A 12,207-nucleotide genomic window follows, 5' to 3' on the forward strand; every position below is an offset into this window, starting at 1 on the left:
TCAAGTCCAAGAATCTTTATTTCATGAACAAAACTACTTCTGTAAAGAGAGACGAGGCTGAAAGGGCCCTTCTTGGCGGCCACGGTCCAAGGCTGGTGAGAGAGGGCGGGGTCGGGCCGGGCAAGGGTGCATCGCGGGGGGCGGGGACCCCAGGTCCAGCCGGAGGAAGCGGGAGGGGGCACTGTGCCAGCCCGTCGCGACCCCCCACCGGGCAGGGACGGGGCAGGGAGGGGCTGAAGCGGCCGATGTGTGCAAATCAGCAAGAGGGAGGGGTGCGGGGCCGCTGCCCCCGCCTCGCCGCCGCCCCTCCCCCCGAACAGGCAGCAGAAGCAGGGGTGGGGGCAGCGGCAGTATTGCTTTACCCATCATGCATGGCGGTGGGTGGGCGATGGGGGCGGGAGGGGAAGGCTGGGGCGGGGGTGCGAGCCAGGCCCCCCGCCCCTCCCACCCTGGCGGCTCCGTTGGCAGGACTCAGAGGCGCCGAGAGGCCCAGGAATGGCTGACCCCCACTGGGGGCCGGCTGTGCCTGGACGGTGCCCATTAGGGCTGGCTCTTCCTTGAGGCGGAGCCCAGGGCCTGAAGACGGGGCAGAGACAGGGAATTAGGGAGCTAGCGGGCCAAAACCCTCCCAGGCCCCTCCAGCCCTTGCCGGCACACCCACCTTACCAGGGCTATTCGGCCACCTGGACGCCCGTACAGTTCTCTTTGCTCTCTGAGGTGATGGCCAGGTACTCCGAGCTGGAGGGCAAAGACCAGGTGCACAGTGACCCCATCATCAGTCGGGCCAACCCCCAGGGGACCAAGGAGAGGGGTCTCTGTCCCAGGTGCACAGAGGGCTCCTGGGTCTGCAGGGGAAGGGGGTAGGGGCCAGACAACCGCCCGACCCCATCTCTGACAACAAACGCTCCCCACTGGGGAGGCCGCCCCCTACACCTCCCCCGGCCCACCCCCCCCAGCTCTGCTGGCCTCTGGGTGCCTCTGCCTCCCCACCCACTCACGCATTCTCCTGCGCGGCAGCCTCCGTGGCAGCGGCGATCTTCTTGTAGCAGTACACCATCTCTGCCACGAGCCAGATGGTCAACACCACGATGAGCACGTACATCATGATCTCGGACACGATGGACGCCATGTCCCTGTTGGCTGCAGGGCCGGGCAGGGTTAAGGTGGCGGCCGGAGCCTGGGCTCAGGGGGTCTGATGGCCTGAGCATGCCACGGGCAGACGCGGATGGCTGTGAGCTGGGGCAAGCAGCTCCACCTCCCTGGGTCTGCTGTGCGAGTGAGATAAACATGCGGCCTCCCTCCCAGGCCTGGGAGGATGCGGTGAGAGGGTGCTGGGGGGCTGTGTAGCCCTGGAGCCCGGCACACTGTAGGTGCTTGGTCAGTGTGGGAGGCACGGGTGTTAACTTGAGATTATTAATAACCAGCCTCAGACTCAGCCTCGGGATCCCCCTGCCCCCCAACCTGCCTCCCTGTGTAACTTGGGAGTCGGCGCACAACTATGTCATCCAGGCAGTTGTAGGGTGCGGTACCCAAGAGCTGCAGCTCTGCAACCAGGAGGCCCAGGTTGAATCCGGGCTCTGCCACTTGCCAGCTGTGTGACCTTGGGCAAGTGACTCGACTGCTCTGGGCTTCAGTTTCCCCATCTGATAATCATAATACCTCCTTCATGGGATTGCTGCAAGGATTAAATAAACTTTAAGAATCCTTAAAATAGTGCTTGATGTAGAATTAGCACTCAACAAATGTTTTCTAATATTATTACTATTATTGTTGGGACAATACAGCACAGTGGCCAAGAGCAGGGACACTGGGGGCCAGACTGCCAGAGTTTGACTCCTGGCTCTGCCACTTACTAGCTGTGTGACCTTGGGCAAATTACTTCACCTCTCTGGGCTCACTTCCCCCTCTATAAAATGGAGGGATAATACTCAGATCTCCTGGGTTGCTGGAAAGAAGAAATGAGTTAACACCCAAAATGAGCTTGGATATGCATGCAGTCGGCATCACCTAACGCTTTCCGGAAACCCTCCATCCTTTTGGTGCACTGGCCTTTGCCAGCTTCCTTTCGCTGAGCCTAAATTTAAATTGTAGCAGGAGTGTACTCCTCCAGGAAACCAGAGTCGAAGGCCACCTTGGCATCCTCGGCCGGATCTTGCAGGTGTCCATCCTGAGCCCCGGCCCCCTCCTTCTGGGTGGCGAGGAGCTGGTTTCTCTGCTGTCTTCACGTGCTCTTCCTCCCCCATCAGCAGGGCACTTGCTACCCTGTGCAGATGGCACGGATGCTATCGGGGCCAGAGGGAGGGAGGTGCAGGGCTGGGTCCCTCGTCCCTGCTTCCCTGCAGGAGGAGCTGGGAACAGGGTTCCACACCTCATTCATTCATTCATCCATTCATCAAATGCTCTTAATGCTTCTCATTCAGCGAGGCCCTATGTAAAGCGTCCCCCCAACTCCTCAAATCAACCCCAAGGGACAGGGCTCGTCTTGGTTTCCCTCATCACCTGACCTCAGGAACCATACTGAGTTGGAGACATTCTGGATAAAGCTCATGTCACTGGGATTTTCGCCCCTGCTCCCGGAACTCAACGCCCAAATGGCTCGTCTCCCGCTCTCCCACCTTGCCCTCTGACCTCTGCTCTCCCAGTCAGACCAGGGCGTTGACAGGCATGGGTCAGTACCCCATTTCACAGACGAGGACAGGAGGCCCTGAGAGGAGGAGCTGGGCCAAGGACACAAGGTGGATTCGAGCCAGGTTTCAACCCCAAGTGCAACCGTCTGTAGGGTCCGAGTTCTTATCTGCTCTGTAAACCTTCACACCCAAAGACTCGGTCATTGCTTCCGGATGGTGAGTGCACGATCAGGAGGTGGGGCTGTCCTTACGCCCCCTTTACTGATGAGGACCTGGGGCAGAGGGGAAGCCTCTCTGGGACCCCACAGAGAGCCGGAGGCCCCTTCCCTGGGCTTCACTGCCCTGCCCAGCAGGCAGCCTGAGATCTGAACTGTAGCCTGCCCCTCACATGGGATTTCTCACCAGCCTTAGACACTCTTTGCCTCAAGGAGTTTTCCCCTTATCCTGAGCATATCCAAAACAGGAAGCTTGCATGCCCTCCTCGCCATCCTCTTCCTATCTCCTTTTACACCCCTGCCAGGCCGGCAAGTTCTCACCACCAAGACCCATCTGCCCCCTCCTTTGGAAATGGCTCAGTTTTCATTCCTTTGGGATTATTACCAGGAGGTGATAATGTTGAAAGGGCAGTAAGAGAATGGATAACAATTTTTAAAAAAACTATGGTATGGCAGGCAATGCTAACAAAACAGTACTATGGGTAAAGAAAAAAACACTGCAGTGTGATGAATAATAAAAATACTGCAGTGTGATGAATAATAAAAATACTATAATGTAACAATGATGAAAATAGTATAGCATGGCCGGTAATATTAAAAATACTACAATATAGTGGATAATATTTTAAAATAGAACATGGTGAGTAATGACAAAAATATGACAGCATGGTGAGTAGCACTGAAAAATACTCTAGAATGACGGAGCATGGTAAAAAATACTGTTGTATGTTTGATAAATACTGTGGCATGCTGGTTAAAATACTACAGTATAGTGCAGTATAGTACATAGTATATAATGTAATACCATAGTATACTAAATAGCATATAACATACTATATAATGAAATACTATAGTATAGTATATGACATAGAATAAAATACTGTCGGACAGTGGGTAAAGTTAAAAAGGCAACAGTACAACATGGTGGGGAATCAGAGCTGGAGTATGGTGAAAAATGCTACAGACCCGGGTTCCAGCTGGCAGCAGAGAATGGTAGACAATGTTAATAGCTCTATATTAGGGTAAATGCTGTTAAAAACATAGACTCTGGGAGGTGGTATAATATGGTAGAGAGTGTTTAAAAAGCAGAGGCTTGACTGGGTCACAGGCCCTGAGCCCCAGGACGAAAGCGCTGAGCAACAAGGTGGAAAGAACCTGGGAGCCTGAACGGATCATCTTCCTTCCATCTGCCTCTCGAGCCCTCCCAGTGACCCTGACTCGTGGGAGGAGTAACTCAGATTCACTAAGCCCCAGTACCGGGGGCGTCTTTGTTATAGCAACTCCTCTTTGCCCCACCCGTGCAGGCCGGCCTCATCGTCTATGTCCATGCATGACCTCCACACCAGGACAGTGACTGACCCTAAACTGAATTCAGATTATTACAGAAAGAAACCCACAGGCTCTGGCCAACCACAACAAACAGCGAGTCACTCCCAGAACAGAAGCAGTGGCCACACAGGCTCGGCTGGGTTCAAATCCAAGTCCCAGGTGTGGGCCTTGGCCATAGACTCTGACCTACCTGAGCCTCGGTTTTCTCATCTGTGGAATGGGGATAATAAGAGCCCCTGCCCCAGAGGGAGTTGGGAGGACTCAGTGAGGGACTCCACGTAAAGCACTGAGGACAGTGGCCACCCCGTGGAAAGGAAGGCGAGTGTGTGCCACCCATGATGACATGAGCCCACAGGACACGCGCCACGACTCTTGCTGGTCCAAAGCCTGGAATATCTTCCTGACCCTCTAAGCCAAGGGGCGATGGGGCCTTGGAAAATTCCAGGTGATGCCAATCAGAAGATAGTTGTGACAACAGACGGACTTTGTTACCCTCCCAAGAAGCTGAAGTCAAAATGGCGAGCCGTTCACAAACACTTTCGACCCTCGTCGTTCATAGCCACGCAGCTTGGCCTCACCTGAGCGCTTGCTAGAGACAAATCTTGGGCCCACCCCAGAGCTGCTGAGTCAGAAGCAGCGTGTCAGCCCAACTGCCTGGTGAGCCGTGTGCACCGTGAAGTTTGAGGAAGCCCCGCTCTAGATGACACACTCATTGCTCTTCCCCCATCACGAAGAGGGAGGCAGGACCACGGCGACTCCACCACCAGGATCACCACCAGTGCCCCCACATGGTGCTGGCATGTTGGCCGGCAGCTACTCAATGCAACCTCACCGGGATAAACAACAGCTCAAACAACACCCCAGGAGGTAGATACTATTATTATCTGAGACGGGAAGACACCGGCTAGAGGTGACCCAGCACAGGCGGTGGAGCCGGCTTTCGCACCCAGAACCTCCATCTGGGAGGAGGCCCACTGTGACCCTCTGCAGGTTGGAGGGAAACCGGGAGGTGTTGCTTCCCTGCCGCCATGGGTGGTTGGCTGCCCCAGGCATGGAGCCAACCCGGCCCCCACCTGCCATCTGTGTGCCCATCTGGCCACCAGTGGGCCAGGCTTACCTTTGTCCACCACCTCGAGGTGGATCTTTTTGACAACGCTGGTGTTGTGCTCATAGTTCTCAAAGAAGAGCAGGCGGTAGACGTGGCACTCGTAGTCTCCCGAGTGGTTGTAGGTGACGTTGGTGATGAAGATGGACAGGTCCTGGAGGTCCTTGGTGCCCCGGCTGCCGTTCCATACCACGCGGCCCTCAAAGCGCTCGTCCTCCTCCAGCTGCAGCACCTCGTTCTCATAGCGCAGGATCTGGGGGCAGTCGGGGGGCTGGGGTCACTGCCTGGGCCTCCCCCTGTCCCACTGGCCTGGACCCCAATTCCGTCCCCAACCCTGACACACATGCACACACAGAGACAGACAGACACACCTGTGGGCTCAGACACCCTGACCTCAAGCAAGGAGGGGGCAGGGGAAAGGATCACTGCCTGGGCTATCCCAGACTGAATTTTGCCTCCAGCTCTGAAGTGCTCCCTGCACCCTCCTCCAGGCTCCTAACTGGCCTTCCTGGTACTCATTCTCTCCAATCCTGCTCCCCTCACATTTCCCAGCCCCAGGACACACTGCTCTCAGCCAGGGATTGGGGCAGCCTGATTCCAGCTGCTGTGAACCCCAATTCCCCTGCTGGCCCTAAAATGTAACAGAATATACCTACTATGTAAGAGAATATACACACAGCATAAAGAAGGTAAAAAGGTTCTGCTTGGTATGTGATGACTAGCTGAGACATTTCTGCCGGTACCAAATCATGCCAGTGACATTTACTCAGTGCCAACCGTGTGTCAGGGGTATTAACTCAATCAATCAATCGTCACACAAAAACATGAGGTAGAGACTTGTCATCCCCATCGCACAGAGGAGAAACTGAGTCTCAGAGCCTCAGTGACTTGGCCAAAGTCACCAGCTGTTCAATGATGAGCCAGAATTTTAATCCAGGTCATCGATAATTGCAAATTATTAAAAACAAACAACCAACCCAGCCTCTGGGACCCAGCCCCACCGACTGCCCGCCCCTCCCCAAAACCCACCTTCCCATGTCGGTGCCAGGCACCTACACACCTTGACAAACTCCTCCGTGCCCTTCTGGCGGAAGGTCCACTCGGTGAAAGCCTCGGCGGTGGTTTCGCTGCGGCGCTTGCAGGAGATGCACAGAATTTTGAAGGTCATCCCATACACGGCCTCGGTCTCTGAGTCCACCTCCACGCAGCCCCCCCAGGCTGAGGACACTGCGGGGACAGCAGGTCAGGTCAAGCAGAGGCTCCCCACTGGTGGCTCACAGGCACCTCGGAACTCTTCCCCTTTTACTGATGATTAACAAATGGGCAAAGCTGGGTGCCAAGCCTGGCCCTGCCACTTGCTGAGCGATGTTGGCAGGTCACTCATCCTCTCCGAGCTTCAGTTTCCCTCTCTTTTAGGTGAGGGAAATGGTCATCTTTGTTCCCAGCAGCCGCTGAACACATTCCATGTTAGGTAAGGCTACGGTTATGGGGCCTGGCACCCAGAAGGCCCCAAATAAGTAGGGCTGTTAACATCATTAATTCAGAGTCTTTGCTACCCAAGTGACCTTTTCTCAGGCTATCACTTGCCCAAGGTACCACAGCATCCAGGCGGTGGGACTAGAGAATTCCAGCTGCATTAGAAGTTCAAGGTGGCAGAACCATTTCTACGGTTATTGCTCTGTAAAAGGAGCCAGCCCCAAGAGAACCGGCAGGGAGAGGGGAAAGCCTCAGAGGGAGGTGGGGCATGACCAGGGACCTGTGTGATCCCCTCCCATCTTATCCTCCCTTGGCCTCTCCTCCCCCAGGCTCCCTCCCACCCAGACCCACCGCCTCAAACTCACCCAGCTCTTTCCTGCCTCAGGGCCTTTCCACCCCCTTGGATTTTGGTCTCATCCTGTCCCCTTTCCACCTCCTTCCGGCCTCCCACCCAGCACTCTGGCTAATGCTCTCCAGCTCCAGCTCTCGGTCTTTTTCTCTGAGTTGGAATCTCTTCTGTTTTCTTCTTCAGGGCTTCTGGCCCTCCTCCTCTGCTCCGTTTCAGGCTGGGAGTGCCTCTCGGGGTCTCTCTCTTCCCCTGCTCTGTCGCGTCTCTCGACTTGATCGGTGTGAAATGTCCCACCACTTCTCCCAGCACTTCGTGTCCTCCCTCCAAGTTCAGACGCCCTCTTCCTGGCTCTCCCTTTTTTAAACTCCCTCCCAGATTCTCTCCCTCGTCTACGAACGTCTCCTCTTTCTCCTTCATCTCTTCATCTTTCTGCCTTTCTCAGGTTTCTCTCCCTAATCTCTCAACGCAGGTCCTCAAACTCTCTCCGCAATCTCTCTCTCCGTCTCTTTCCTCCGTCTCCCCGGTCCTCCGCGTCTCTCCAGGCTCAGAGTTGCTCTCTGACTCCGTCTCTACTCGCAACGCCCCCGTCTCTCGGCGGCGCCCTCAGGAGCGTTCTGAGTCCTTCTGTCCCCCCACCCACTCCCCGGCTCCCTCTCTCCGGGTCTCCCGGTCTCCCTCGGCCCGGTCTCCGGGCGCCGCCCCCCCCGCCCCTCCCGCGGCTGTAGGTGTCACATTGCACCCTGCGGGGCTCCCGGAGCCGCTGACTCCGCGTTTCTTCGCTGCCGGCCGCTCGTGCCCACCGGCACCCCACCGCCCTCCCTGGCCCCGCTCCCCGCGCGCACAACTTCTGAAGCGGACTTGGCCGGCTCGGGGGATGGGCCCCGGACGCCGCGGCCCGGGAGCCCGAGCGCAAACCCGCCGTCCGGCCAGTGGCCCGCTGTGCCCGCGCACTCACCCAGCGCCGCGCAGACCACGAAGGCCAGCAGCGTCCCCATGGCTGCGCCCCCTCCCGGGCCGCGGGTATTAATAGCGGGGCGCTCGGCGGCGGGCCCCGGCGGCGGTTAGCGTGTCCCCGGGAGCGCGCGGGCGCGGCAGCTGCGGCTCTGGGACCGGCGGGGGGGGGGTGAGGGGGGGCGCGGCCCCCCCGCTCCGGTTACCGCCGGGGGCCCAGCCCCGGGGCCCGGCGTCCGGGCATCCCCGCCGCGCGGGCGGAGGCTAGTGCTCGGACTGCTGCGCTGGAGCTCGCAGCCGGGCGCATCCGCCAGGTGCACCGACCCCGGCCCGGCTCGGGCTCCCGCGCGCTCGGACGCGGGCCGCGGTCTCCTGCGCACTGCAGCGGCGGCGGCGGCGGCAGCGGCCTGGGGAGGGAGGAGGGAGCGAGAGGGAGGGGGCGGGATGAATCACCGCGGGGGGAGGGCGCGGCCGCCCAGCCTTTGCCGCAGCGGCCCGGGAGGCGCCCGCTGCACCGGCCTCCCAGGGTGGCGCCCGGACCGCGGCTTCTGGACCTGAGGCGGAAGGTCCGGGTATTCCCGACCCCTGCTGATCCCGAGGACCTCCAGCTTCGGGGCCTGGGAAAGGACATCCCCAGAGTCACAAGAGAGCTTGGAGGGCGGTTTGGGAGTCGAGCTTCCGACTTCTGATTATGGAGGTCAGAGTCACAGCATCGCGGGGGCACTTGGCTGCGGCTTCCAAGTGACTAACCTCTCAGACCCCTGGCATCCGGAGTCTGAAGGTTACTACCTAGGGACCCAAGTGGGCATGAGGGGAGGCGCTCAGGCTAGGGCCACGGAAAATACCCCCGACCCCACCCAAGCAAGAGGGGCACTCTGGAGACTAAACCAGAGAGGCTCCCTGGGGGTTTGGGGAAACCAGGTTTCAGGAGCCTCGCCCTGCCTGACCCCACGCCCACCTCTTTATGTCTCTGACGTCGTCTCCTTCCCCTCTCTCCCCCCACTCCACTCCATTCTAGCTATCCAGACCTCCGCTGTTGCCTTGCGGTTGCACCAAGCTCATTCTTGCCTCAGGCCCTTTGCCCTTGCTTTCCGCCAGATGGCCACATGGCTCGCTGCTGCACTTCCTGCAGCTCTCAGCATCAATGTCACCTTCGTGAGGACTTTGGTGTCCAGACAGGGCAAACTGCCTCCCCCACCTCTTATGTGACCTCCTTTACTTTTCCGCTGTTTTCATAGCAATTGTCACTACTTGGCGTTATATGCTTCCTTTATTCGAGTTCATCTGTTCATTGTCTCCTCATCCTGGAATGTGCACTCCCCCAGGAAAAGGACATTGTCTTGCGTTTCCAGCTGTGCCTGGCGCAGCGTAGCTGTTCCATAAATATTTGTCAAATGAATAAATGATAGCTAATGTTTATTAAGCCTTCCCTGTTGGCTGAACCCACTTCAACCTCCCTAAACCCATTTGCAGCAAATTCTATTATTATCCCCATTTTAACAGATGAGGAAACTTAGGCTGGGAGAGGGTGGCTCGCTCGCCCAGGGTCAGGCAGCTGGCTGAGGCAGGTCACCTGGCAGCTGCAGGCAGCCCGTCCTACCAGTTAAGTTCTGCCAAGTACAGAGGATGGGGCAGCGGATCCAGGCTGTCAGGGTCAGGGTGGGAGTGTGTCTCTTGACAGGGGGTTGCTGCCCAGATCCTGACTCCCAGTTTTGGGTGGGGTCAAGTTCCCAAATGCCCCTGACCCAGGCCTGCCAGGCAAGGGGAAACAGAGCGTGGGGGCAGGACCAAGGCAGAGGGGCAGGGAGCTAGGAACACCAGACACCTTTGTGGTCTGGGCCTGTGCACTAGTACCTCCTGGGCTGTGAAATTCCCTGCAGAAAATAACCCTCTGACTCTTCCGGGCCCTCCCTCCAGTGGGATGGCAGGCAGGGGCATGGTGAGGACAGGCTCTGGGCATCGGGCAGAGGGCACCTGCTGACAGATCTACAAGCTGGTGTCTGCCCGGTGCTTCTGTGGGCCTGCTATCAGCTCATTCAGTTCTTCCTGTCCAGTGCGTATTATTGTTATGTCCAATTTACAGATGAGGGAAACTGAGGCCCGGATGGGTAACTTGCTTGCCAGAATCACATGGCTAGAGGGTAAGAGGCTGGCTCTGCCCTTCATCACCCATGGTCTGTTTTTCCTCTCGGCAACCCCTCCTCCAGCCCCCTGCCTGAGCCATTGGCTAAGACGATCCTCACAGCCTCTCTTTCCCTCTCGCTCACTCTGGAGCCAGTACAGGGTTTGAGTGAGACAGATCTGGGTTCTACCAGGGCCAGGGAATAGACTCTAAGCCCCAGTGTCCTCATCAGACAGCCAGATAGGCCACTGTGGGACCCTACAGGAGGTTGTGACTTTGCCTTTAAGTGTGGAGACACCAGGGGCCAGGGCCTCAAGCCTGTGACCATTTGTCTCACCTGTAACGGAGTTAAAGAAGACCCCATCTCATGGAGTCACTGAGAATGAAATGAACCTCAGTCTTCGGCGCTGAGCTCAGCACCTACTTGGTGTTCGCTACACGGGTTCTTCCTTTTTCCTCTTAATTTTTCTACAGTAAGAGTAACACTCATGCATAAGCAGTCACGTCAACCCCCTGAGTCCTCGTAACAGCAGTTCTCAAAGTGTGGTCCCTGGACAACCATCACCAGTATCACTGGGGAACTTGTTAGAGATGCAAACTCTCAGCCCTACCTCAGACCTAGAGAATCAGAACTCAGACGGCAGGGCCCCGCAGCCTGATTTCTGGCAAGCCCTCCAGAGGATTCCGATGTAAAGTAAGATTTAGGAACTGTCTCTTATAACAACCCAGGGAGGCAGATGCTATTAGTACGTTGTCTGTACAGAGGAGGAACCTGAAGCTCATGGAGGGTGAGCGACCTGCTCTGGGTTACACGCCAAGTAGCAGAGGTAGGATTTGAACCCAGGGCACCTGGCGCCAGGGTCTGTACTTGGAACCCCTACACTGCACTCTGATGATGCAAAGAAAATAGGCAGATGACCCTCTTCCCACCACGGGGGCATGTGAGTGCAGTGGGAGGCCCCCACCCACTCCTGAGCCCCACAGGCACAGCCACAGCTATTTCCGACACTTTATTGGGGCTCTGTCAGCCCCCAATAAATATAATACATTAAACTCAGAGCTGAGGGAATCGTGTGCCCCAGGAGGCACCCCCACAACCCCGGCTGGGCAAAATAAGTTAGTGGCAGGGCCTGCTGAGGGCCAGGCCAGCTCCCTGGCTGGGCAGGCGGTGGCGGCTGGACGTGCACACGCTGGCCTAAAGTGCATCTCGCCTCTGTGGTCCCCACATCTGCACGGCCCTGGCGGCTGAGAAGAGCAGGCGGGAGGCTCCCGGCGCTCCCACTGTGCCAGCAGTGGTCGCCGAGGTTCTGTGTGTCCATCTGTCTGTTTGGGGGCATGGCCGTGTGACCGGGGGTCTTCAGGAGAAGCTGTCATCGGGCTGCGGCTGGGAGTCGAAGGGAGGGTCTGAGACGGCGATGCCTTGGTGCAGCTTTTCCAGGGAGAACTTCATCTGGGGGAAGAGGTGGACAGGTGGGGTGAGCGTTGGTGGGGGGTGACGCTGCCCAACCCCACTTGCAGGGGGAGACCTGGGGGAGGCCCAGAGAGGCCACGCTCCCTGCCGAGGTCACCCCGTGAGAGAGGAAGCCACGCCGCACCTGTTTAACTTCCCAGTGGCAGCAGATGGAAGCGACTTAGTTGTGCCTAAGCTTAGTTGTGCCTAGCTGGCCTGGGTTCAAATCCACCACATCTTTTAACTCTCTGAATCCTTCTAACAGCCATTCCCAAAGAGTGGTCTCCGGACAAGCATCATCCACATCACTGGGGAACTTATCAGAAATGCAAAATCCCAGCCCTACCCTAGACTTACCCAATCAGAAACTCTGTCCCTTACTGGGTGTCCTTAGGACAAGCCCCTTAACTTCCCCAGGCCTCCGTTCCCTCATCTGAAAGATGGGCCAGTAACACACACCTGCTTCACAAGGATTACTTTGGGGACCTGAAGGGTAAACACTTAGAACCTGGTAGACAGGTGCTCAATGCATGTCAGGTGTGGTTATTATCCGCTGTGGGACCTTGGGCAAGTTTCTGAACTC

General features: G+C 57.3%; 2 protein-coding genes and 1 long non-coding RNA gene across 9 annotated transcripts in view; 1 reads left to right on the plus strand and 2 right to left on the minus strand.

Annotated features, from left to right (window-relative positions):
- On the minus strand, positions 1-8,421 carry SCN1B (sodium voltage-gated channel beta subunit 1). 3 transcript variants are annotated; one of them, XM_037820089.1, is made up of 6 exons: positions 8,057-8,421; positions 6,337-6,503; positions 5,289-5,529; positions 999-1,140; positions 662-738; positions 1-576 (listed from the first exon to the last, which is right to left on the minus strand). In XM_037820089.1, the coding sequence occupies exons 1-5, from the start codon at positions 8,094-8,096 to the stop codon at positions 672-674; spliced, it is 657 nt and encodes a 218-aa protein (XP_037676017.1). In that variant the 5' UTR covers positions 8,097-8,421; the 3' UTR covers positions 1-576; positions 662-671. The 3 variants fall into 3 exon arrangements, with proteins under 3 accessions (XP_037676017.1, XP_037676016.1, XP_037676018.1); XM_037820088.1 differs by having other exon boundaries at positions 667-738; positions 8,057-8,418; XM_037820090.1 differs by lacking the exon at positions 8,057-8,421 and adding an exon at positions 7,118-7,681 and having other exon boundaries at positions 667-738.
- The window catches only part of LOC119521626, a 6,892-nt gene continuing 1,283 nt past the window's right edge, over positions 6,599-12,207 (plus strand). The window contains exon 1 of the long non-coding RNA XR_005214386.1: positions 6,599-6,747. This is a non-coding gene — a long non-coding RNA (uncharacterized LOC119521626). The remainder of the gene's footprint in view (positions 6,748-12,207) is intronic.
- GRAMD1A (GRAM domain containing 1A) overlaps positions 11,172-12,207 on the minus strand; it is a 26,209-nt gene continuing 25,173 nt past the window's right edge. For all 5 annotated transcript variants that reach the window (XM_037820080.1, XM_037820081.1, XM_037820082.1 and 2 more), the window contains one exon: positions 11,172-11,624. In XM_037820080.1, coding sequence (XP_037676008.1) covers positions 11,532-11,624 — 93 coding nt within the window. In that variant the 3' untranslated portion in view covers positions 11,172-11,531. The remainder of the gene's footprint in view (positions 11,625-12,207) is intronic.

Source organism: Choloepus didactylus, chromosome 27, assembly GCF_015220235.1.
Source record: "Choloepus didactylus isolate mChoDid1 chromosome 27, mChoDid1.pri, whole genome shotgun sequence".
In the NCBI taxonomy this organism is placed as follows: domain Eukaryota; kingdom Metazoa; phylum Chordata; class Mammalia; order Pilosa; family Megalonychidae; genus Choloepus; species Choloepus didactylus.